General features: G+C 36.0%; 1 protein-coding gene across 5 annotated transcripts; it reads right to left on the minus strand.

Annotated features, from left to right (window-relative positions):
* Nucleotides 1-204: 204 nt before the first annotated feature.
* On the minus strand, nucleotides 205-17,069 carry LOC144973246 (uncharacterized). 5 transcript variants are annotated; one of them, XM_078915460.1, is made up of 3 exons: nucleotides 16,976-17,069; nucleotides 8,692-11,136; nucleotides 205-2,888 (listed from the first exon to the last, which is right to left on the minus strand). In XM_078915460.1, exon 2 carries the CDS (start codon nucleotides 10,506-10,508, stop codon nucleotides 8,709-8,711), a length of 1,800 nt encoding a protein of 599 aa, XP_078771586.1. In that variant the 5' UTR covers nucleotides 10,509-11,136; nucleotides 16,976-17,069; the 3' UTR covers nucleotides 205-2,888; nucleotides 8,692-8,708. The 5 variants fall into 5 exon arrangements, with proteins under 5 accessions (XP_078771586.1, XP_078771587.1, XP_078771588.1 ...); XM_078915461.1 differs by having other exon boundaries at nucleotides 16,996-17,060; XM_078915462.1 differs by having other exon boundaries at nucleotides 8,692-11,059; nucleotides 16,976-17,060.
* Nucleotides 17,070-27,450: the final 10,381 nt, after the last annotated feature.

Genomic DNA, 27,450 nt, shown 5'->3' on the forward strand with positions numbered 1-27,450 from the left:
CAAAATACAAAAGAGTAGACTGGTTACAAGTGTGTAACGAATATAAAATTCATAATCACCGTGCATACGATAACAATAAATAATCCACAAATTTGTATTGAATTTAAAATTTATTATCATTATTTGTAATGAAAGAATATTATATATATATATATATATATATATATATATATATATATATATATATATATATACTACTATATATATATTACTTATACATTTACTTATACTTATAAACTTTAATTTTTGCTTTTTTTTTCTATAATAAATTCAAATGTTATAGTTCTAAAAATCGTGACTTAAATTTCAATTTTGGCATCGGGTTCATCCTGACATAAACTAGACAGACAAGGTGGGTTTTGTTTTGTTGGATGAGAAATAAAGGAAAATATCTTGTTTAGCTCAAACGATTTAAAAACCTACATATATCATTATATAAGGTCATAAATTTGTGTTACAATTGTGAACAGCTAGAAGGCATATTCAAAGTAAAAAATAAATTAATTAATATACAGAAAACGAAAATAATGGTATTCCCACGAGCAGAAGAAAAACCCAAAGCCATTATAACAGTAGATGGGAAAGCAATAGAACAAGTACAGGCTTAAACATACCTAGGGCGGTACATCACAGAAGATGGCAGATCTATTGCAGAGGTCAAAAGAAGGATCAGCATTGGCAAAACAAACTTCATGAAAATGAGAAAAATACTCACTAGTTAAAAACTACCAACAAAAACAAAAGTAAGTATGGCTAAATGTTATGTATGGTCCACATTCCTATATGCATGTGAAACATGGACCATAACGAAGGAGACAGAAAGAAAAATCGATGCCGGTATACTGAATAATTCTGAGAGTACCATTTGCAGGCCAAAGGTCCAGAACATGTTAGCAGAAGTTAAAATGAGAAAACTGACTTATTATGGACACATTCGGAGACACAATACCATCCAAAAATCAGTGCTAGAAGGAAAAGTAGTTAGCAAAAAGGCACTGGGCAAACCAAGGAAGTCCTGGATAGGAAATGTGGAGGCAACAACTGGCAAAGAGATAATCGACTGCTCGGTAATGGCACTTGAGCGTGAAGAATAGCGTTCCTTGACATTCAACCTCTGTAGTACTCCGGTAAGGTATATACAGTAAAATTACTTTAAACCGAAAGAAGCTAAACCGAAAAATACCTTAAACCGCAAAGAATTTAATAAATTGTACTAGTTTCTTCATTATCTTTGTTCGAATTCTTACGATGAACCGAAATACTTCTAAGAAGGACTTTCTTTAAACCGAAACAACTTGAGAGCACCTTCCCTTTCTCTCTCTCTATTCTTCTTCAAAAATTCGGGAAGGTGGCCCCACATAATAATGCCCGGCGATATTAAAACAAAGAGCGTAAGTATAAGATGAGGGTGAGGGGTGGGGGGTAGGCAAACACTTCAATCACTGCACTTGGGTTTGGCCAGCACCACGATCGCAGACTGGAAAAGGAAGACAACGGGTGAATGGCAGGCGAAAAATGAGGAGAGAGGGGGAGTTGGGGTGTAGATGTGTGTTGATGCTTTGGAACTGACTGGATTTTCAACACGACAATAAGGAGAGGGGGGGGGGGGAGACAACTTACCATTGACATGCCATTTCATTTCCACTTTGATTGAATGTGTGTGAGAGAGGGGGGGGGGTTCTATGTAATTAGGCCTTTGAACTTAATGGCTTTTCAACAAAAGAGAGGTGTGTAGTAGACAGCTTAGCATTGACATGCCTTTTCATTTCCATTTCACTTCACCTCTGAGTAGCTGCGCATCATTCATTATCAATTATCGCACAAGAACTTTCGATCTTATTTTAGCTTTACATTTTACTAAAAGATGTCTAAAAGAAAGCATTGTGCTTACATGTTGGAGTTGAAATCAAAATACTATGTGAAGTCGATGAAAAAAAATGTTGATCAAGACGGAGATATGTAAAAAACACGGCATCCCGACCTCAACTCTTTCAACAATTTTGAATTGAAAACGAAAACTCCCAAAAATATTTTAAAAACACACCCCCCAAAAAAATAATACTAACATAAAAAAAAATAAATTATGATTTTTAAAATGGTTACGAAGATGGCATTTATTCAACCACTACATTTAACGGGAAACCCATGATACGATTAAATGAGCAAATTTCTTAAATCGTTACTACCCTTGAAAAACATCGCAAAACGGGAACTTGCTTTAAACCAAAATGTCTTTAAACCGAAATGGTTTAGAAGGTCCCCAAAATTTCGGTTTAAAGTAATTCTACTGTATATATATGGAGAGAGAGAGAGAGAGAGAGAGAGAGAGAGAGAGAGAGAGAGAGAGAGAGAGAGAGAGTTAGGGAGAGAGAGAGAGAGAGAGGGAGAGAGAAAGGGAGAGAGAGAGAGAGAGAGAGAGAGAGAGAGAGAGAGAGAGAGAGAGAGAGAGGGAGAGAGAGAGAGAGAGAGAGAGAGAGAGAGAGAGGGAGAGAGAGAGAGTAAAAACCTCTTCCTTTTTCAAAAGTACATTTTCTAATGAATGCTATGTGTTGAGGGAAAATACAACAGATGAAACATACCAAAATACAAAATTATGTGTAACCTTAAACGTATAAAATAGTTGGTTATTTATTTTAGTGGGAACTTTCACCCAACTGGCTGTTTGAAAAAAAAACAAAAAAACGGAATTACGTATTCATTCGTTCTGTTGCTAGTTTTTAAATCTCTGATCTTGGCACCATCATAAACTGTGAAAATGTCACGCTGCTGTGTATATATATATATATATATCTCCGTCAAATCTCGGCTGTCTTGGACACTATTCTCTCAATAGAAAATGTAAAAATCTTATTTGATGAAGCTGTTCAGACAATAGATGACATGATCATCTGAAATGAAAAAAAATTTTTTTATCAAAAATTACAGAGATGTTAATGCTCTCTGGATTTACTGAGTCACATATATTGTATTTATTAATTAAAGTACAGAATATTATGGTGTCTTTATCTTTTTATCTATATCAGTTTAAGTATATAATCAAAATTCTTGGTTTAGAATGTAAGTTAGGAAATCAGAATAATGATAAATTTAGAAAATTCCCTGAAGACTTGCCCAGGAATTGACAATTTACATTGGGATGAACAAGCATATAAGATATGTTAGTATAAAATCCTTTTCAGTGACTTTGTGGCCCGATTTCTGACCTGATTCCTGGTTCGGGGTGAGTCCCACTTGAGGTATACACAAACTTGAGTCCTTGGAAAAGGTTCTTAACTCACTGTACTAAAGTGTAAAATGAATACCTGGCCAGTAACAGCATTGTCCCTTAATTCAGAACTTTGAGCACAATCAGTGGATATATAATCGTATATCTTGTTTTGATATGTTTTTATTTTAAAATCATTTTATTTTCAAGATCAAAAAGACAAATTTGATGCCATTCATGACTATTTTCACATTTTTACACTTTTATAAAGAAAGTTCCAAAATGTTCTCACTGTCGCACTTACAAATCCTCACCCCCTTCTCAACTGTAGGGAGTTGTGTCACAAAATAAGACGGGTGGTGTGTGTGTCATTAAGTTCATAACAAAGGGCATCTAATTCATGGAGATTTATTTTCATCTTACATGGAAATTTGAAGTTGAAGGCAAAGTTAATGCAAAAAAGCAACTAAATATTAACGCTGCTGTGTCTGAAATTGTTTGGATTATTTTTTTTTCTATTTGATTTGTTATAAAGTAAAACTGTTAAAATTTTACTTTAATGGGCTGGATTTAAAAGAAATACAAAAACTTAAAAAAAAAAACAGTTTAATCAGCAAATGGTGAAACTCGTGAAATTTTCAATGACTGGAAAAGCTACTAACTGAAACTCATATACAATATATATAAATAAATGATCTAACTCTGGCACTCCACTCAAGGCAAATGATTAATGACTAAACAACAAGACCTAAAATTAAAATAAAATCATTTATATTATAGTCAGATTTTTAATAAGTGGTGCATGTTTTTCTTCTTTTTCTCAGCTGCCCCCCAATGCATAGCTGCAAAAATTTGTATGAACCTCTGAATCAATTTGTCTTAATAAAAAAATATTTTTTCATGAATTTTAAAACAATAGGAAAGGATTTCGTTTATTACAGCTATATTAAAATCGATAACAGGTGAGGATCGGAATTCATAGAAGATTTACATTATCAAAATTCGTTAAACTGGAGTGTTTGGTTAATTGAAGCTTAAACATATACGTGCAGTATTTGAATATGAAGCAACGAATGGCAATTATTAATTATCAGACATCCACATTTATAACTATCAATACACATTACTGGTGAATACAAACGAAAGTGAAGATAACGCGCTTCCAATATAATTTTGATTGCAAAAGTTTGAGAAATACCTTTGTTTATGCCAAAGAGGATTACATAAATTTATGTAGACTGGTCAAAAGTAAAAATTCATCAATTATGAGACAGTGTCTCCACAAATATGTGTTCAACAATAACAACTACATCAACAACCAAGAAATACTGGACATATCAATCAGCACAGTCTGATGACTGGAGAAATGAAACGACCACAGAAAGATTCCGAGCATCACTCAATTCAATGAAATGTAATTTTCCTCTAGTTTGCTAAGGTTGAGGCATGCCTTTTCTCAGTCTACTCTTTGTTATCATTTATTGCCTCGTCGGTGAGAGTAAATTTGGTGTTCTTCCTCTCAATCTTTCCCTCTACTTAGGCCCAATGACCTCGACTGGATTACGCTTACAGTGAAATGGGGGAAGTCGCGCAACCTCGTGTCAAAACTCCCTGATTAGACAGTCTGCTTTGAAAGCTGTTTCTGGTTCATTTCTTTTTTTTTTTTACTAAGGAGTATAGTTAGCATTTTGATAAATGGTCAGAATATGTAGTACTGTCTGATTGAAACCATGAAATCATGTTGGCTTTTATAATTGCCAAAGTTGGAGCCTTAAAGTGACCATGGGCCAACGAATGGTAGCGTTGTCCAATACAATACAGTTGGGTGCTTCACTGGAGGGCAGCAAACGATATTTAGTCAGTCTTAAAACACCTTTGCATTGACCCCAGAATAATATTTCAGATGATGCAGAGAAGAAAAAATGGCATGGCATCCTTTTAAATATCCAGTATCATCACCACCTGCAAGAATAACAATGATTCTCTGTCCAGAACCTATGGGCCTTTTTCTGCTTGAATAATCAGACGTCCAATATTTTTTCGGATGTATATTTACGCTCACCCATACATCTTCGGATGATATCCATATCAAAGTTATCTATGATCCTTTTCCTGCCACGTTGTTCTACACTTGTGATCTCTCTGTCGTATTTCGATAACGATCTTCTCATGGTTGATTGTGAAATTCCAAAACCATTTCCGTCCTCTCTAATGACTTATCGATAGAGACAAGAAGACTTCTTTTTGCAGCTTTATGAGAGTGGAACCGATAAAGATTCCGTACCGTATCATGTTGTTTAAGAGCCTAATATGTTTTTAAAACCTTTAATTAAAGGCCCTGTGAAATGTTAATGCATAGACAAAAATTTGTCAAAGTTATATAAACAGTGTTTGTTAATTTGACAATACTGAGTATACAATCACTATTTCAAATGATTTAAAGCGAGAGATTTCATATCAGTCTTTGGTAATTGCGACATGATGTAGATAATATGCCATAAATAATAAATTCAAAATTTAATACAAACTACATAAGTGGTATGTTTATAACAATTAAAGCGAGTTATTATTATTTGGAAAGAAGTATGACGTGAACTCATAATCACTACGTCAGCACAAGATTTTTTGGATATAGATGAATTCATTCATACTTTGTGGTGCGTAACTTGTTTTCATTTTTTACAATGTAAAATTTCTAATTTTATGTCAGCTGTTTTAAAGTAGTTTTTTATAGGTCTTAAAGAAGAAAACTTTTTTAATATGGCATCAATACGGTCCAAAATCTATATTCAGTTAAGACGAATTGATTCAGAGGTTGACACAAATTTTTACAACTTTTGATAGAGGGACAGCTGAGAAAAACCAGAAAAAAAACGCGCCATTAATAAAAAATCTGATTATAGTACCTATATACTATTAATTAAACAGTGACATTATATGAAAAACAAATGTTAAATCGAAGACAGAAATGTTTGATAAGTAAATAATATTGTAATAAGTGACTGCATGAAGTTTGGATTTGTAAAAATTCCAGCAAAACTTGTGAATATTCAAAGGGTTTGAAATTAAGCAAAACAAATAATGAACAATCTGGGTACAACACTTTTCCTCCTCACATTTTGACAGTTTATTCAACAATAAACCAAATACAGTAAAATTACTTTAAACCGAAAGAAGCTAAACCGAAAAATACCTTAAACCGCAAATAATTTAATAAATTGTACTAGTTTCTTCATTATCTTTGTACTAATTCTTACGATGAACCAAAATACTTCTAAGAAGGACTTTCTTTAAACCGAAACAACTTGAGAGCACCTTCCCTTTTTCTCTATCTATTTTTCTTTAAAAATTCGGGAAGGTGGCCCCACATAATAATGCCCGGCGATATTAAAACAAAGAGCGTAAGTATAAGATGAGGGTGAGGGGTGGGGGTAGGCAAACACTTCAATCACTGCACTTGGGTTTAGCCAGCACCACTATTGAAGACTGGAAAAGGAAGACAACGGGTGACTGGCAGGTGAAAAATGAGGAAAGAGGGGGAGTTGGGGTGTAGAATCACGCAAGCGAGATGTTCTCGCTCGTGTGTTGATGCTTTGGAACTGACCATAAGGAGGGGGGTGGTAGACAACTTACTATTGACATGCCATTTCATTTCCACTTTGATTGAACGTGTGTGTGAGAGGGGGGAGGGGGGGGGGGGTTCTATGTAATTAGGCATTTGCACCTAATGGCTTTTCAACAAAAGAGGGGTATGTAGTAGACAGCTTAGCATTCTCACGCCTTTTCATTTCCATTTCACTTCAACTCTGAGTAGCTGCGCATCATTCATTATCAGTTATCGCACAAGAACTTTCGATCTTATTTTAGCTTTGCATTTTACTAAAAGAAAGCACTGTGCTTAAACGTTGGAGTTTAAAATCAAAATACTATGTGAAGTCGATGAAAAAAAGGTTGATCAAGACGGAGATATGTAAAATACACGGCATCCCGAACTCAACTCTTTCAACAATTTTGAATTGAAAACGAAAACCCCCAAAAATAAATTAAATAAAAAAATAATTTTTAAAGGGGTTACGAAGACAGCATTTATTCAACAACTACATTTAAGGGGAAACCCATGATACGATTAAATGAGCAAATTTCTTTAAAAGTTACTACCCTTGAAAAACATCGAAAAACGGGAACTTGCTTTAAATCAAAATGTCTTTAAACCGAAATGGTTTAGAAGGTCCCCAAAATTTCGGTTTAAAGTAATTCTACTGTATAAATATTACTTGATTGTAATTTAAAGCTTGCATTTGGGACATGATAACATGCATCAGAGAATAGAAAATTCACAAGCGTTTCATGAAATCTTTTGGGCTGGAGAAGTACACATATTATTGCTGCTGCTGATGATGGTGGTGGATAGAAAAATACATAGATAGTTGCAATTTGGTATACTTATGTGTGTGTGTGTGTGTGTGTGTGTGTCTAACGAGCAGATTTCAATGCTCGTTCACTTCTTAGGCCAAAACCACTTCAAGATTTCCAAGCTGACATCACCAGTTTCGCACAGCAGAACTTCTCTTTGAGACCGTATTATGTTGTTTGATATACATCTGGTTTGACAGAACCATTTCTTTGCTAGCAGACTTGCAGTGTAGGTTGAATGGTTTGCAACGGCTTCCTACAGCACACATGATAGATTCAAACCCAGACTCTTGCCTTCAGTTGGATCCAACTACAGTATGTATGTATTTGTGTGTGCATAAAAAAATAGATGTGTTAGAGACTCACACATTAACACACACGCACACACACACACACATATGTTCATCCTTTTATTCCGTTAAGCAATCTACTCCAGCCACTTCAAATCTATCTTTTCAGCCTCCCTACCCCTCTCTATCAGATTTGCCATGCAATCCAGTGACCTGTTTGTTGCAAGCCCTCATAACCATTACTTTGCTGACTACTGTATAATGTATACCTATTTCACCATTAAGAATTCTCCAATAGGACATGATACTGCGTCCCCTCTATATCTTTAATATGTGAATTAGGAGTGGATAGTAAATATCAGGCTACCTGTAATCTTTTTACATATCTAGGCCTTGTTCCATTAATTTTAACTATCTTTTTTTTTCCAAAACTCATTTATTTTTATGACCCCCCCCCCCCCCAAAACAAAAAAAAAACAAAAACAAAAACAAAAAATAAAACAAATAAAAAAAATAAACAAACAACAAATTATCTGAACTCCTATAAGAAATAAAAAAGAAACTTCCCAACATCCCTCGACACCCAGTAATATTGGTTGATATATAACAGGGAACTTGGATAAACACAATAAAAAAAACTTGATTTGGTGAGGGGTGGGGGTTCTCCATTTATTTATTTCATTTGCGATGATCTTTTACATTCAGTCCCAAGAAGCTTGTTGTAGGCCACTAGAAAGAAAAAAAAGAGAAAAAAGAAAAAAGGAAATAATCATGTAAACTTACTTTGTTGGTTCCTAATTTCATGGATCTGGGCAGGGAATGGAAAACCGGCTCCGGAGTGCTCGAAGGCAGAAACTTCTCTCATGATTGACTTTGACTAGTTCACTGAAAACATTCCAAAATTCTTCCTCTGATGGCAAAAGTCGTGATGGCACAAAAATGGAAACTTCCACATGAGCATGCTCATTTCCTTCTTTTCTAACAAAACTTTCTTTCAGTTTTTTCAAGCCTTCAAAATTTGCATCAACGTCATCTGTTGCATACAGGATGACATTTCTTTCATGTTTTTTATAGTATACAATCTCGCCTTGATATAGTCCTGTAACCCCTAGTTTTCTTAATGTGGTTTTGAAGCCTTTGCTACCATAGAGGCTTTTCTCTATTGTGTCATAACCAAACCAAACTCCTTCAACGCAATTTTTCTTCAAACTACCGTTAATCTTTCTCTGATCTGCAATGTCTTTGGCTTCTTTGCGGTGTGTGACATGCATTACTGTTGTATTTGCGGAAATTTGGATGTCTTCTAAGTCATTAACACTAAATGAATGAAGAAATCTTATTTGACCCAAGGTATCAATGAATAAGGGTATTTCCAATGTTCGAAAAACTGAAAGCCTGCGTATAAAACCTTCTACTTTTCCCTTAACCCAATCATATGAATCTTCAAAAATCCCTATACGCGAATTTGACCGCCATTTTCTGAGAAAATGTTGCATTTCTCTTGCAATGCAACAATCATCTTGGGAGCTTGGGACTGGAAATTTGTGACTCTTGCATTTACCCAAAACTGCATTAACTTTTCTTTCAAGTCTGTAAATCCCCTCCATTGCAATAACAGGAATTGCAGGATTCTTGGTTTTAGTCAGCTCTCTTACAAACGACATAAAAAATTTGTTACAACCCTCAAGGGAAACAAAGGCTTCCACTAGATCCAAACTTTTTTTCTCCACAACTTTGTCTTTGAACATTTCATCTTTGCTCATCCTATGATTTGTTTCAACAATCTTAGCACATTGTTCATCATTGACCTCCCAACATAAGTTTCCTCGAGGTCTCTTGGGAACCAAAACCAATAAACTGATTTGAGTGTCAGTATTATATTTTTTCTTTATAGCAGCAAGAGTAGGCTTCTTCAAATCTTTTAAATCCTCATGGGACCCGTACTCGGCATAGAGAATCACACAAACTTCATTTTTGTCATATTTGTAGACAATCTCCCCTTGTTGCAATCCTTTAATTGATGAATCTAAATGAGCAATATCATCGCTTTCACTGTCTGAACCATTGGAATCAGAAACATTGATGATTCTGTACCATTTCCCTTTCATGGTGCTCCTATTCTCAGCATCACTTTGGACTCTTTCTAAAGGAGCATCAAGATCAATGCTAATTTCTTCAATGTCATCCTCAGAAAAATCAGTCAATGATAGCTTTTCTCCACAGTTACCAATAAAAAGTGGAATACTGAAATCTTTAAAAACCAACAAATTGTACAATACAGCTGGAACAAGACTGTGTGAATAGTTTATTGGAGCATTACAACGCCAAACTCGGAGAAAATTTTTGACATTTTTGACTGCATCAAAACCTGGAGCAGTTTCAAATTGGTCTGTTCCCATACCATCATTACCAATTTGAAATAATCCCTCAAAAGCTAATACTAAAATCATGGGATCTGCATCACTACTAGCTTGCAGCATCTTTTCGTAAACTGATCTAGATCCTGCCCAACTCATAAAAGCATTTGTAAAGTCAATGCCTTCATTGACAATAGCACTGCTCGTACTAGCTGTAACATCACTATAATTAATATTTGCCATTTTTGTGTCCTTCTTTTTCTCCTGGTCTTAGCAATTTCATTAAAAAAAAGAAGAGAATGCTAGGGATCTTACTTTTAACAATCAGAATCGTCAGGGGACACTAATATCAGTCTGTTCATTTCAATTTTTCAACTCCACAATTTTTCTTCAGAATAATCTCATTTGGTCAATGAAGTCAATGCTACTCTAAAGAAATTACAGTTCAGATGAAGAAAGTCATACTTCATGATTGAATACAAGTCTTGCAAATTGAAATTTCTAGCACAGTTGACCCAAAGTGTCACCGAACCAAGGGGCTGTGAACTTATGTTGAATAGAGTAAAATAAGTATCCACCATAGATATTATGTCCATTGTGATATTTCGATAGAGGGCACATATTTCTTCAGAAACAAATCCATTCAGAAACAGAAAGAAAAGTCATGTGGTGTAATGTGGACTTGACACCCAGTTATTTCGGCATCACCAAATGAAAAATGTCTCTTGGCATACTGAAGTAAATCTTTGCTGGATAGTTTGTGAATCCTTCAAATGTCATGATAGCCTTTCTCACTTTGTGGACGTTTAAAAGAAGTCCTTGACATTATATTTCATTGTTTGCCAGAGATCCCATTGCCACCTTGGTCGTTCTTGTCAAATAGTAGATATAAAACGAGTAGAAGGAAGAGAGAGAGAGAGAGAGAGAGAGAGAGAGAGAGAGAGAGAGAGAGAGAGAGAGAGAGAGAGAGAGAGAGAGAGGAGAGAGAGAGAGAGAGAGAGAGAGAGAGAGAGAGAGGAGAGAGAGAGAGAGAGAGAGAGAGAGAGAGAGAGAGAGAGAGAGAGAGAGAGAGAGAGAGAAGGAGAGAGAAGAGAGGAGAGAGAGAGAGAGGAGGAGAGAGAGAGAGAGAGGAGAGAGAGAGGAGAGAGAGGAGAGAGAGAGAGAGAGAGAGAGAGAGAGAGAGGAGAGAGAAGAGAGAGAGAGAGAGAGAGAGAGAGAGAGAGAGAGAGAGAGAGAGAGAGAGAGAGAGAGAGAGAGAGAGAGAGAGAGAGAGCTTACATTGGTGCTACCTGTTTCTACCACGTTTGTTATGGGTGTGACAGAGTCCCCGGCGATATATCTATGCCTACTTATACTTATACCTAATGCTGTAACTTCAAAACTACTATTTCTCATCGATATAATTGACCTAGGACATGACGATCCTCTGTTTATGAAAAATGGCTCTTTAAGCAGAAAGAATGACTGAAATATATAGCAGCAAGCCAGGAACCAGAAGGTGGCAGGGAACAATCCAAACGAAAATTAATAATGAACAAAGAAGCATTAGAGGAGGGTCTCCCATTATGGATCTTGCCTCAGCTGTACTCTCTTTCTTATTTTCATAAATAATCTACCAGAAAGATTACAGACAGAAATAAGCCTTTTATGCTGATGATTTAGTTATGTGGTACACTACAAACCCTGACCAACAGCAACATGTAACATATAGAACGAGACATGATACCTGTTAGGCGATATTACAATTTTTTCAGACAGAGACAACGTTGTTAACGACCAGGTACTCATTTTACACCTGAGTTTTACATCTGATCCAAAAGCAAGTGTCATACCACTAGACCACATTGTGCTGTTACTGAAACAGCTAACCAGTACACATTGGGGAGTGGACAAAAAGACACTTCGACAGCTTTATTTAGGCTATCTCGTCGTGGACTATAATTTTGCCCTCCAAAATATAAGTAGCAAAAACACACCAAAAAAACTTGGACAGAGTACAGAATCAAGCCCTTCACTTCATCTCTGGTGCCCTGAGATCGACCCACAGTAGCAGGTAAAATACACACTGATGTGGAACCTCTTTGACTGTGCAGAGAATCAGCAGTGCTAGATATGATTGAAAGATGTAAACGAAAAGATGAAAACCATCCAAACAGAATTCTGACAGAGATATGGAAATCCAGAACAAGATTTAAACAAACATCTCTGCTACATATTGCCAACAACTTCAATGAAAGACACATACTCCCATAAGAGAGAAAAATCAAATGTTTTCATTCAAATATCACCAAATGTCAAACTAAAACTTCCAAAAATAAAGACTAACCTCATAGACAAAACAACAATAGGAAATACAATCGAATCTGTAATACAAACTTTAGCAATGAAGACAATACAAGAATACCCAGACAACTGGATACATGTTTACACAGATGGATCTGCCCACAAAGGAATTAAAAATGCTGGTTATGGGATTGTAATAGATTACCCAGATAAAACCTAGGGTAAAACCAAAATTCCTGCGGAAGTTCCTGCTCAAACTACGAGGCAGAGTAAGTTACACTTGAAGCCTCAGTGCACCTCTCCTCTGTTTTCCAGCTAAGCCCTTCAAAACTTTCCCACTCTGGCATCTTCACCGACTCCAAATCATTTCTCCAAGTTCTGGATTCAAATAAGCTCAACCTTTAATAGATTAAGATCTCAACTAGATGAATTCCTTACACAGAGTAGACTTATTTATCTAATGGACATTCAAATATACCAGGAAATGATAATGCAGACAGACTAGCCAGACTCGGATCACCACTTTTGCAACCATCAATTCCAGTGTCCTTAGACACAGCGAAACAAATTATCAAAACAAATATAGGGAAGAATGGATGAATAGCTGGGCAATGAGCACCACGGGTAGATGTATATTTACCCATATGACCACTCCTGTAAAGACTGATAGCTCATATATGTCTAGAAGAAACCAACAAAACATCATCTTTCAACTAGAAACACAACATACCACTCAACAGCCATTTAAGCAAAATTACAATAGACACCTCCCCTTCCAGTCCCTTATGTCAACACCACCAACGAAACAGTAACACACCACTTGCTTAAGTGTCAATCTCTTGAAGATCTCAGATGCACATTCTCCAACCAAATCCAAGCATCAGTAACACACTGTATTAAAGTCATCTGGAATAACTACAAATGACGTGTAACTCTACGTCATGGTACAAGACCAAAGGGCTAGAGCTCAGCTGGTCGCTGGTTTGGTTAAGTAAGTAAGTAAGTAAAATGTACTTACAGCATTTTAAATAAATGTGGATTATAACAGAATACAAAAATAAATATCAGAAAAAATTGGCCATATTTTTAGCTTTACAACTATGGGTTTTGTTTTTAAGGGTTTTACAAAGTTGCGACACATTTTTATTTGGGTCAATTCAACACCATTCAAAAGGAATAAAATGTGATAGTAAAAAAACAAATCTAAATTAACAATCTAAAAAACTCAAGAAAAAGTAAGATAAAAGGGACTGGCTCAACTAGGGAACAGAAGTAGATTCAAAGAGCATACGACTATCAATGCACTTAGTTTGAATTTGAAATCACCTAAAAGTCTCAGCCAGACAAAGGCACAGGATCTGCCAATTACAGTGCAGCACAAAAACCTAAAAAACATGCAAATCTTGAAATCAAAGAAATCTTGCACACATCTCAAATCCCCTTTTGAATCCCTCTCTCTTCAAGATGAATACCGTTAAATATTTACAACAAAATAAAAACTAACTAAAAATAACTGTTCACAAATGACAGATGATTTACAAGGAAATAAATATCATCGCTCAAAATGAAGGAAGGCCTTCCAAAAGCTCCTCCTGCTAGCATTTCTTTCAATTTGTATTTTCATTGTGGATCTTTTATCATGCTTTTATTTATTCAATTTGTCAATATATAGTAGCATTAAAAAAAAAAACTCTAGTACAAACCTAATACGACCATTGTTTTGGTTTTCAGTGCCATTTTGTTTTGTGAAGTATTAAAAGCAGTCCTAGGTTTTTTTTCTATTAGGGTTAGCTCGAGGTCAGAGGATTTTTTTCTATTGGGGTTAGTCATAAGTCTTAGTAAAGATGATAGGGTGTTTGTTTTTCCCATTAGGGTTAGTTAAAGGTAATAGATTTTATTTTTTTCTTAAGGTTAGTTGATGGACTATTTGGGTTGTTTTCCTTAACATGAGGAAATTTCGAAAGGCCTCCCAAAATTAATGCATTTGACTGTTTCTCTTCCAGCTGAGGACTGGACAAAACCAAGTAATCTCACACCAAGGACATGAGGCAACCTGGAAAAGGAAACAGATACAGGGGGATATAAGATACAACAATAGGAAGTCTTCTTTAGGAAGTCAAAAGCCATTTTACAACTTTTTAAACATCTGACCGGGGCCTCTGTCCACAGAGACTACATTTACAGCGTCCTGAACGTAGACGGCCAAACAGCCCTCAAGTGGAAGGTTTTGTTTAAAGTTATTACCATCTAACTTCTAAGTCTCTGCTGTAAGTGTAAGATATTCAGACACTTCGTGTATCCAAAAACATTTCTACCATCTCTCTCTCTCTCACACACACACACACACACATATACACACTATCTGATTTTGTCTTTTCTCTTGTCTCTTTTATTTTCTCTTTTCCCATCGGTTTCTCGCATTTTCTCTTTCTCTCTCTCATTTTCTCTTTACTCTCTCTCTCTCTCACTGTGTGTGTGTGTGGGTATCTGATTGTATGTGTGTGTGTGTGTGTGTGTGTGTGTGTGAGAGAGAGAGAGAGAGAGAGAGAGAGAGAGAGAGAGAGAGAGAGAGAGAGAGAGATAGAGAGATGTTAGAAACAATTTTGGATACACGAAGTACGGCCTCAGGACGCCGTGAACTAGTGCCGCGCTGAGGACCGGTCCTTGGGACCGGTCCCACGGTCTTTTAGCTGTGAACCGGGGATCGGTCCCAAAGTGGAAGACCGGCGGCGGTCCTCACTTCTTATCACCTTTCAACGGTCTCGCGCCATACTACTTCCCCAGTGATTCGTTGCCTCGGTTCTTTGCCTATCTTCCACCAATCACCACCCATCCCACTTAATTATTCGCACCCACCCCCTTTGCCATACACAAAACGACACAGACGACCATAGAGGCAGACGACCACCTCCCTCCACTCCGCAAACCGCCCTTTCGTGTGTGAGATGGGGGGAACAGGAGGCGCACGCCTTGGACGATTCCATTATACGGGGTAAATTTCAAAATTTACTACACCATAATGATCGCAATGACAATGATCTATGATGAAGGTATGACCCCTCTTCTCTAATGGGTTATTGTTTGAAATGCATGTGACTACTAAAGATGTGTGTGTTTGTGTTTGTGTGTGTGTGTGTGTGTGTCGAACCTAGCAAGTAGCAAGTCCGATTTTTTGTTTTCTTTTGTCCATCTCTTGTCACCACTCCTTTCTATCGCATTGTTGTCATTTAAAATAATACAATAATAATAAAATTTCGTTTGGTGTTTTAACTAATCAAATAATATGAGTTTCATTAGTTTCTTCCTTCCAAAAAACCCAGTTATAACGTCTGTATTTTTAAAAAGTCCAATAGAATATTTGGGGACTGGGGACCCCGATAGCTCAGTTGATAGAGCACTCTCTTTATACGCAAAGGGCCATAGATCGATCCCGGGTGCAGTCGAGTTTTTTCTGAATCCCTGTCTACTCAGCGGTGAATGGGTAGCTGGGTTTGTTAGATCTGGCGAAAAGTCACCATTGACCCCACTTATTACTTATTACCGCATCCACCCCCTCTTATTATAACTTCACGTCTCTCTCTTACTCTTCAATGCTCGCTGCCCTCTAATGTGTGTGTGTGTGTGGGGAGGGGGGGGGGGTAGGAGTTGCGTGTGTGTATCAACGCCACGAACAACTCGATCAACGCCTTGGGCGATTCCATTATCTCCGTTAATGGGGATAAATTTCAAATTTTATTCCCGCTAAATTATCAAAGTAACAATGAAGTACGGTGAGCAAATAAAGAAGGCATCACCCTCTTCTCTAATTAGGTTACAATTTAAAATGAGTGTGACTACTCCGTGTGTTTTACTCCTGTAGACCACGGTTTTCATCGTGAAGGCGGTCCCAAGTCTTTAACGGTTCAAGAATGAACGATCCCACGGTCCCAAAGGTCAAAACGGTTCAAACTTCCAACAGTCTCTCAGGAATGTTCAATGTCGAAAAGGACCGGTCCTTGCGGTTTTCATTTCCCAGGGACCGTAGGACCGTGGTCCTTAAGCTTGCCAAGGACCGCCCCGCACTACCGTGAACGCAGTCTGGTCGACGTCGGCTGACTACGTTCAGGACGCCGTGTGAAGTGTAGCCACTGCGATGTCAAGACGGTGGCAAGACTTCGCTGCTTTACCAATACTAATACCCACTATTCAATCCTACAGAACTGGGGAGGTGCGCCTCTATAGTCTAAAAATGGATAATAACAGTGATTCTAGATAATTTTACACTGACACAGTGACTGAGTGTAGATTGTTCCGATTATCGGACTTCAAATTTAACTCAATTAACTAGAGACCGTCTCTATGTGCACAGAATTCCGACCAGTAGCTATATCATTCTCTGCTATGGAAGACACAACAAGCATAAAGTAAACTTGGGTCTATGACACTACCTAAGACTGAAATTGCCAACCTCAGCCTTTCTGGGCAGGAACTCAGGAACTAAAAACCAAATTCCAAGAAAACCAGAAAACCACCAGGGTTGCCAGATTATTTTTCAACAAAATGCCAGGGGAAGACTCAAAAAATGCCAAAACACTCAAAAAAAATGCCAAAGTCTGTTGACTCCCACCCCCACTAAGAAAACTACAAGATATGAAGTGAATAGAAAAGTGCCAGAAGACAATAGAGAATAAAAATTTTTTCGCGGCGGTGGTGGGGTTTGAACCTGCGACCTTATTGGTACGACAACTCCGCCTGGCAGGTGAGAGCGTGGCTCTACCGTGTGAGCTATCCACGAACACAAAAATATTCGTTTCAAACTCAAAGTCATTACTAGATCCCTCTCTCACCCACTTCTTGAGATCGCCGATTCGTTCGTACACCACCATCGCGAATAATTTTGACCAGCAGTTAAGCTTAATAGCCAATATTCTCAACACAAACATATAACATAGAAACGATTGAGACATTGAGTATGCTCCGGTGTATGGGGTGAATTTTAATTCAGAAAAGTGAGTGGAGCAGGCACTTATGTTGGTAACAACAAGATATGAAGTGAATAGAAAAGTGCCAGAAGACAATAGAGAATAAAAATTTTTTCGCGGCGGTGGTGGGGTTTGAACCTGCGACCTTATTGGTACGACAACTCCGCCTGGCAGGTGAGAGCGTGGCTCTACCGTGTGAGCTATCCACGAACACAAAAATATTCGTTTCAAACTCAAAGTCATTACTAGATCCCTCTCTCACCCACTTCTTGAGATCGCCGATTCGTTCGTACACCACCATCGCGAATAATTTTGACCAGCAGTTAAGCTTAATAGCCAATATTCTCAACACAAACATATAACATAGAAACGATTGAGACATTGAGTATGCTCCGGTGTATGGGGTGAATTTTAATTCAGAAAAGTGAGTGGAGCAGGCACTTATGTTGGTAACAACAAGATATGAAGTGAATAGAAAAGTGCCAGAAGACAATAGAGAATAAAAAATTTTTTAGAAGTGGGTGAGAGAGGGATCTAGTAATGACTTTGAGTTTGAAACGAATATTTTTGTGTTCGTGGATAGCTCACACGGTAGAGCCACGCTCTCACCTGCCAGGCGGAGTTGTCGTACCAATAAGGTCGCAGGTTCAAACCCCACCACCGCCGCGAAAAAATTTTTATTCTCTATTGTCTTCTGGCACTTTTCTATTCACTTCATATCTTGTTGTTACCAACATAAGTGCCTGCTCCACTCACTTTTCTGAATTAAAATTCACCCCATACACCGGAGCATACTCAATGTCTCAATCGTTTCTATGTTATATGTTTGTGTTGAGAATATTGGCTATTAAGCTTAACTGCTGGTCAAAATTATTCGCGATGGTGGTGTACGAACGAATCGGCGATCTCAAGAAGTGGGTGAGAGAGGGATCTAGTAATGACTTTGAGTTTGAAACGAATATTTTTGTGTTCGTGGATAGCTCACACGGTAGAGCCACGCTCTCACCTGCCAGGCGGAGTTGTCGTACCAATAAGGTCGCAGGTTCAAACCCCACCACCGCCGCGAAAAAATTTTTATTCTCTATTGTCTTCTGGCACTTTTCTATTCACTTCATATCTTGTTGTTACCAACATAAGTGCCTGCTCCACTCACTTTTCTGAAGTAAGAAAACTACTCACTTTTGATAGACAATTTACTATCATATCCTGGCGGCTTGCGTGTTTTCTTTTCTTTTTTTTTAAATTTTTTTTTTTGAATTATACTAAATTTCCTTTTTGGGGTATTTTTTTACCTACTGACTACTAAGTGGAGTGCTAAACCACTACACCACGGTTGAGAAAGGGTGTCATTTGAAGTATAATATTCAAGAAAAGAAAATGCCAAATGAAAATGCCAAATGCCAAATGATTTTTCTAATGCCAAACGGTTTTAAAAAATGCCAGATTTTTGGAATCTGGCATTTAAAATGCCAAACTGGCAACCCTGAAAACCACTGTTTTCCGGTTTCCGGTCAATTGGTCATAGAATGGCTTCGTTGAAAATCTTCATAATTATTTAACTATCGACCACATCAACGACCTGAAGGACGAATAGACACTCCGTATAATAATAATTAATATATAATAATATATAATAATAATAATAATAATAATAAAAATATAATAATGATAATAATAATAATAATAATAATAATAATAATAATAATAATAATAATAATAATAATAATAATAATAATAATAATAATAATAATAATAATAATAATAATAATAATAAATAATAATAAAATAATAATGATATAATAATAATAATAATAATAATAATAATAATAATAATAATAATAATAATAATAATAATAATAATATATAATAATAATAATAATAATAATAATAATAATATAATAAAAAATAATAATAATAAAAATAATAATGATAATAATAGTATTAATAATAATAATATAATAATATAATAATAATAATAATAATAATAATAATAATAATAATAATAATAATAATAATAATAATAATAATTAATAATATTAATTAATAATAATAATAAAAATAATAATAATAATAATAATAATAATAATAATAATAATAATAATAATAATAATAATAATAATAATAATTAATAATAATAATATTATTTTATTTTTATTTTATTTCTTTTATATATAAATGATTTACCATGTGGCATAAATTCAGCCTGCAAACTGTTTGCAGACGATACAAAGATCTATAGTACAACTGAACATCATAACATTCTACAAAATGATATATTTTCACTTTTCAAATGGTCTACAATATGGCATTTGGATTTGAATGTTTCGAAATGTAAAGTATTAGATATAGGAAAAAATAATCCATGTCATAATTATTTTACCGATACTTCTATGTCAAATCTACTTTCCGTTGTGCCTTATGAAAAGGATGTGGGAGTTACTTTTGATTCACATTTGAATTTTGATTTACATGTTGATAATTGTGTAAGCCGTGCAAACAGAATGATGGGAATAATATATAGAACTTTTATAAGTCTTGATAAAACCACATTTTTATATTTGTATAATCGCTCGTTCGACCAATTCTAGAATACGGAAATTGCATCCGGAGCCCATTATATAAAAGACAATCTATTAGTATTGAAAGTGTACAGAGGAGAGCTACACAAAAAATGTATACAATACAGTATTTATCTTATAAGGAAAGGTTAGAATTTCTTGACTTACCCAGTTTGAAATATAGAAGAATTCGTGGGGATTTAATTCAGGTTTATAGATTGGTACATGGTATGGATAGGATAGACTTTTCTAATTTTTTTTCATATTCTAATATTACTTTTACTAGAGGGGACAAGTTTAAGATTTTTGTCTCTAGATGCAAAACAAACATAAGACAAAACGGGTTCGGTATTCGTATTGTTCAGAAATGGAACAGTTTGAAATTTGAAACAAAGAATGCAAAATCTATGGAGTATTTCAAGGTGTTAGTAGACAGGGAATTATATGATGGGAGATTTATATATGACGAATAATACGTGTTTGCTCTGCTGTTGACATGGCTTTCAATCTTGTATGTATATATTATGCATTATTATATTATTATGGTTATCTTCTATACGCGTGTGTATGTGTGTGTGTGTGTGTGTGTGTGTGTGTGTGTGCGCTTTGCATGTCACGGTTAAAGATATATGTTTGTCACATGAGTACATTTAAGTTGAAATACTATATTTACCACGTGTATCATTATTGTAATATTTAATCAATAGATTTATGGCATTACTAATTAATATTAAGGGCATTCAAGGGATCTTATCCTATTTTGCCCTATACCACATGTTATGTTATATGTTAATAATAATAATAATAATAATAATAATAATAATAATAATAATAATAATAATAATAATAATAAGAAGAAGAAGAAGAAGAAGAAGAAGAAGAAGAAGAAGAAGAAGAAGAAGAAGAAGAAGAAGAAGAAGAAGAAGAAGAAGAAGAAGAAGAAGAAGAAGAAGAAGAAGAAGAAGAAAAAGAAGAAGAAGAAAAACAACAACATCTGAATTAGTGTTAAAATCATGTAGTGTTAGATAAATAGACTGATTATATAATTAATTTTTGTTTGTTGCTTTAGGTCTCTTCCAACACAATTGAGGTTATATGAGAGACCGCTGAAACAAAAAAAAAAAAACAAGCAATCCAACAAAAATAGTACAAATGTAAATCAAAATCATAACCTAAAGATATCATAAGCTAAATTATAAATAACCAAGAACAAACAGGCAGAAGATTTACAGAAAAAAAAATATCCCCTGTCAAAAATACAATCACAAACCAAAGAAGCAGGATAGGCTAGTAAAGAGAAGAAGAAACGACATCACTATCGGATCGTACACCCATGCGAACATCATAGGTATATGATTCAAGGGTGATGCTCCCATCCAACCACCCGCATATATAATTAATTGAAACGTACGACACCAAGCAGTTTGTGTAAATGATAACTCGCTCTACACACATTCCACGATTGATGTAACTTTAGACATCATCTTCCCCTACCTCCGCCCCCTCCCTCATCTATTCATCTTCCTATCTATGGCTTGATTTAAGTAATATATTGATATTCTTTCCCTACATTTGGAAAACACTTAACATGAATTTACTCAGGCGTGAGTGGGTATAATGTACTGTATCTGAGTCTAGGCAGTTCGGGTAATAAAAAAAACAAAACAAAACACCTGATACTTTTAAAAGTGCAATATCCACCCAAACGCAGTCAAAGCGCTTTACAAGCGGTCTCTAGCCAACAGCAACACTTTACATGTAGGACGAGATATGACACCTGTATGGCGATATTACATTTTTTTTCGGACTGAAAGAATATCACTTGAATATGCGACTTAAATCAAGCCATAGAAAGTAAAATGAGCAGGTTGCTGTCTTAAGTTACATAAATTATGAAATATGGGTATACCGAGTTATCATTTACACAGACCGCGAGGTGTCCAACATTTCAATTGTATAAGTACGGTCTACGGTTTCCTAGAACTCCTCGGGACATGAAAAACCGTCGAGGAAACCGTACCTTGCCCATAACGACTTGATCAGTGTTGCTAAGCAGTATGGACTTGGCAATGCGCCCGAAATGTACATAAGTTTGAATATCCATCGCGTTGTGTGGCCTTCAGCAAGCCACCTCTTCCTAGCTCAATTTGCGACGATCCGCTTTAGCTGACACGTGAGATATTCCAGTCTTCCCTTGGAATAGACCCTAAGACAAATTTCCGCTTGAGGGTGAAAAAAAAAGGAACTTTATAGATTATTTACTTTATTTATAAGTTTAGGGAGATCATTTTACACATGACATATTACAAGCTATTGGTGTGTGGAGTTGGGTGGGGGGTATCTCAACATTCATTTACCGCCGTAGGCAACCATTTGCAAATCGTGGCGCACGATAATATTGAAAATTAGAACAAAAATGGCGAAGTGATAAGATAAGCAGAAAGGTGTCGGTAATGCGAAACGGTGATAGAGTGTGTGAGTGGTAGTAGACACACCTGCAATGTTGATGATAAATACAGTTGTAATTGTCAATGTCACAGTAAATCATCAGTGGTCGAAATCGCCGGACGCATTAAAAAATATTAGAATTGATTTTTTTTTTAATTGGCAGGGTGAAATTAATTCGAGGAAACCGTGTTCGAGGTAAAAAATTAGCTCGAGGAAGAAATGGAATAATAACAAAGAATAATAAGGAATAAATTCGGCACATTCGAATGAGTTCGAGGAAACTGTGTGTCCGAAGAAACCGTGCTGGAGTGTATTTATCTATTAACGGCCACGTCCTCATTTTACACCTGAGTACTGTGAGAGAGTGTGAGTAAAGAGCCTTTTTCAAGAACTCAACTATGCGTCTTTTGGGACTCGAACCCAGGACCTTCCGATCCGAAGGCGAGTGTCATCACAAAACTAGATCACATGACGACACAACTTGTACAACAAGAAATGGATTTGGTTCCATCCATCCTTCTGTCGTAAATAAAACACTGGAAAAATAATTGAGCACTGTAAAATTCCAGACAAGTGTTTATTCTATATTTTGAAATACTAAGGTCGAGTCACATCAAAAAGACAACGTTACACACACGGGGTAAGATGGTAAAATCTAAGGGGTCGACAGGTATAACTTTGCCTCAAGGGGAAACTTTGCCCCATTAGATTTGAAGTATAGATAGTATGCAGATGACGTCACTCAGGCCTTTGTTATTGTTTTTGCCATCCACGTTTGTGAGTTGTTCTCACTAAACTGTATTAACCAGACTATAAAAGTTCATGGTTACACAGAGTTTGTGTGTTGGTCCGTTATACTTTCGGATGGCAATGTTGTGAACTCCTTGGCCATGCGCATTCTATCTATTTGACTTGATTTTTTTGTTTAAATTAAAGGAAAGAATTGCCACAAAACTTAAGATACCCTTATTGGTCCAAAATGAAAAAAGTAGTTTCCCCTGATGGCAAAGTTACCTCAGTTGACGGTAACTGAAAAAAAATATTTTAAAATTCAGAGCAAATACATTTATGACGCTGTTTTGTTTAGTTCTGTTTTTTTTTTTTTAGTTCTTTTTTTTTCTGTTTATTTTTTTTTTCCCATTTTGACCGAGATTTTTTTAATTTTTTTTTTTTTTTTTGGGTGTGTTTATTTTTAGGTGGATTCTGTTTTATTTCTATTTACTCAGGATGAAGAAAATATAAAGCCATTAAAAAGCTCGTTAAAATAACATTTAATTTATCCTTTTTCCGATGCTTGCATAAGTAACAATTGAAAAAATAGATAACCATTAAGTGACACCCTTCTCTCAGCTACCGACGCTGTACCAACCACCGTATCTGATAAAGCAACACGGTTTGATTGTTGTGAGGTGCACATGACATGCTTCCGTTAAAATCATTCCTTGTATAAGGAAGGGTCAGGCGATCATACGTCCTTTGGTATAAGATAATTATGGATTATGTATCTGTATGGTTGGCGCTGAAGAAACCAATGGTCTGGTTGTATTTCAGCGGCGTCCTCATTGGGCGCGGGCCCATGTCAGTCGGGCCTTGAAATCGTTTAGGTGTGGTGCCATGATGACCAGTTCATCCAGCCCATTCCAATCCGAGATAGTTCTAATGAAGAAAGAATTTCTGTAGTTTTGTGTTCTTGTCTGTGGGATTTTGAGGCAGTTCGAATTGTTTGTGGCGTATCTGTCAATGGGGTTTTCGGTTATGTGGTTGGCGGAAGTGAGTGCTCGGATTTTTCTTTTGTTTGGTCGTGGCGTGAAAAAGGAGTCTGCCTTTATTGATGGTATTTGATCTGTTATTATCTTGAACATGAATGACAGACGGGTTTCTTTTCTTCTTTGTTGGAGGCTGATGAGATTTCTTTCTTCTAACATTTTTGTCATGCATCCTGGGGTTCTGCTCTTATAACTTATAGTTCCCAGTTATGAACCGGGCGCCTTGTCTATGGACTCTCTCAAGTTTTTGAATATCCTCTTTCAGGTAGGGGTCTCAGGCAACTGCTCCGTATTCCAATTGTGATCTCACAAGTGCGAGGTAGGCGTTTTGTTTGCATGACGTTGGGGCGTGGCTAAGATTTCGGCGGATTATTATTATTATTATTATTAAAACTAGTAAAAAGCCCGCAATTTCGCGGGGAAAGAACTCTTTTTATTCGATATTGCTTGATTAGCTTGATTACGATTAGATGCACACTTTAATCGACGTGCTTGTCGTCGCTGCCATGCTTTATTCGGCATGATTTTAGTTTATCAGTCAGTAGATATCAATATCAAAGAGTCACGCGTCTTTACCACGCTTGACTTGGGAGGCCTTCCGAAAGCTCCTACAAAGGGAAACAACTTAAATAATATTCCCTCAACTAACCCCAAGAAAAAGTAAAACATAGACTACCTTTAACTAACCCTAATAGGAAAATAAACACCCTAGCATTATGACTAAACTAATAGATAAAATAAAAAACCCTCGGACTGCTTTGCACTACCTTTCAATACTTCACAAATTAAAATGGCGACCGAGAATCAAAACAATGGTCAAATTAGGAAATTTTAAACTTTCACAAATCTATCAAGGTTTGTTCTAGAGTTTTTAAAATGCTTCTTTATGATGACAAATTGAATAAATAAACGCCTGACAAAAGATCTACGGTGAAAACACAAATTGAAAGAATACTGGGGATGTATCGTAGGATCTCTCGGAATGTCTCCCCCCTAGCACCTTTACTAAGACTTATGACTAACCCTAATAGAAAAAAAAATCCTCACAAATCTATATGATGACAAATTGAATAAATAAACGCCTGACAAAAGATCAACGGTGAAAATACAAATTGAAAGAATACTGGGGATGTAGGAGCTTTCGGAATGTCTCCCCTTTACCTAACTTATGTGGGGTCAAATGAAAATCTGAAGCAGACGCGAAAAATATCAAGTTTGTTCGGGCTAGAAGCTAGACAGATACAATTGACAGTTTGCCGACAACGTTTAATTAAATATTTCCCAGGGCAATAATTATCACATCGATAGCATAAAAACGACCGTAATATCAGCAGTAATATTAGTTGACGTTGTTAATCGGTGAAACTTGTTTAAAATTTGTGTAAATCCGAATACCTTCATGTGATCAAGTGAATAATATCACTATGAATGCCACGATTTGCTGAAAAATGCCAACACACACACACACACATGTATACACCACACAAAACACACACACAAACACACGCACACACACACAAACATACACGCAATTAGAACATACTACTATATAACAACACTGATCACCGCTCTCCTCACTCCTCAAGAGGTGAGAGGATGCAACACAGAAATGGATATCCAGAGCTGAAGAAGATAGTGGAACTTCTCTGCAAACCATATACAAAACTGCGCCCCAACATCAAGACTAAAATCTCGTTCACCTTTCTACCTATCAAAGAAAGAAAACTACAACACGCAAGAAGCCTGGTGCGAGGAATGGAAAAGGAATAAACCAACAGGAGGGGAACTAATTGAAGATCCCTGTAAAAGTCTCCCAGGTCTACAGGATCAACTAAGAAAATACTAGGCAGCTGCAAATAGACTACGGTCAAAACATACAAGAACAGCTGCCAACATGCACAAATGGGGGCTCCAAGAATCACCAACATGCCCAAAGTGCAACCAAGCACCACAAGATTCAAACACCTCGTACTAGATTGCCCAGAGACAAAACTTGAAGGGGGATTTGAAACCATCAACAAATGTGATGACTTCCGAACTTGGATTGATACCTTGAACATAGAAGTGTAGCCGAACGATACTATTACTACTATCATCGCTAAATCAACAACACAACGGAAGTAATAATAATACTTGATATCATAAATAGATGACGCAAACTGACAACTTTTTACAATGACGAAGTTGGTTGATTTTGAGATTGTTAGTGTCGTCGGTACGTATTTTATGATATCTGTGTGACTCAACGAACTTTCAAACTGACTTTAAATTATAAAAGGAAATCAAGTTATCTGTTTATCTATCTGTAAAAATACATTTCTAATTTTCAAATCTTTCAGTAGAGTTGTGCGCCGTATCATTTTTTTTATTGACTCAAATAAGCACAATGTTCTCCACAATGCTATATTTTTTAAAGAAAGGATTTTAAATTATTTTTTAATATTATTATTATTGTTGTTGTTGTTTTTGTTGTTATCATTATTGTCATTATTATTGTGTTTCTTAACATCATTATTATTATTAGAGTATTATTATTATTATTATTATTGATATTATTACTATTATTATTATTATCATCATCATTATGTATTATTACAGTATTGCTAATATAATTACTATAATTATTATCAATGTATCAAGTTTTTCAGTATATTGGTATAATTATGATACTAATTAGGATGAAGAAAAATAATATAGGCAGTGAACTGAGCTGAGTCAAGAACAAGATAAACATGCTTAAATTGAATTAATGGAAACAATGTTTGTCAGATCCTCTGTTTTCGCCAATAAAACCTTAGTGCATCCAGTGGACATGCACAAGTGATAAGAACCTGTGTTTCTGTCCATCTATTTATTTATTTTTCTTGTTTGTGGCTGAAGTAATGAAGCAGCCGGACGGGCAACCGTGTAACAGAATAAGCACCGCCTAGCAGCTTGCCATAGATAAGACTGGTGTAGGCTATTATGTGTAGCAAATGACACTGCTGTCAGGGGAAAAGAGAAAGGCATGGGCTGACAAGAGGTCTAACAAAAATTGTGAGTTAGAGGTCAAGTGAAATATATAACAGTTGGTAAAAGAACTCTTTTCTCTCTCCCTGGAATAGGTTTTTTTTATATCAGAGCTAGAGATAAGTAAAAACTAAGAAAAAAACAAAACAAAACAAAAATG

This window comes from Berghia stephanieae, chromosome 5, assembly GCF_034508935.2.
Source record: "Berghia stephanieae isolate SIO BIC M18660-M18661 chromosome 5, UCSD_Bste_1.3, whole genome shotgun sequence".
NCBI classification, from domain to species: Eukaryota; Metazoa; Mollusca; class Gastropoda; order Nudibranchia; family Aeolidiidae; genus Berghia; species Berghia stephanieae.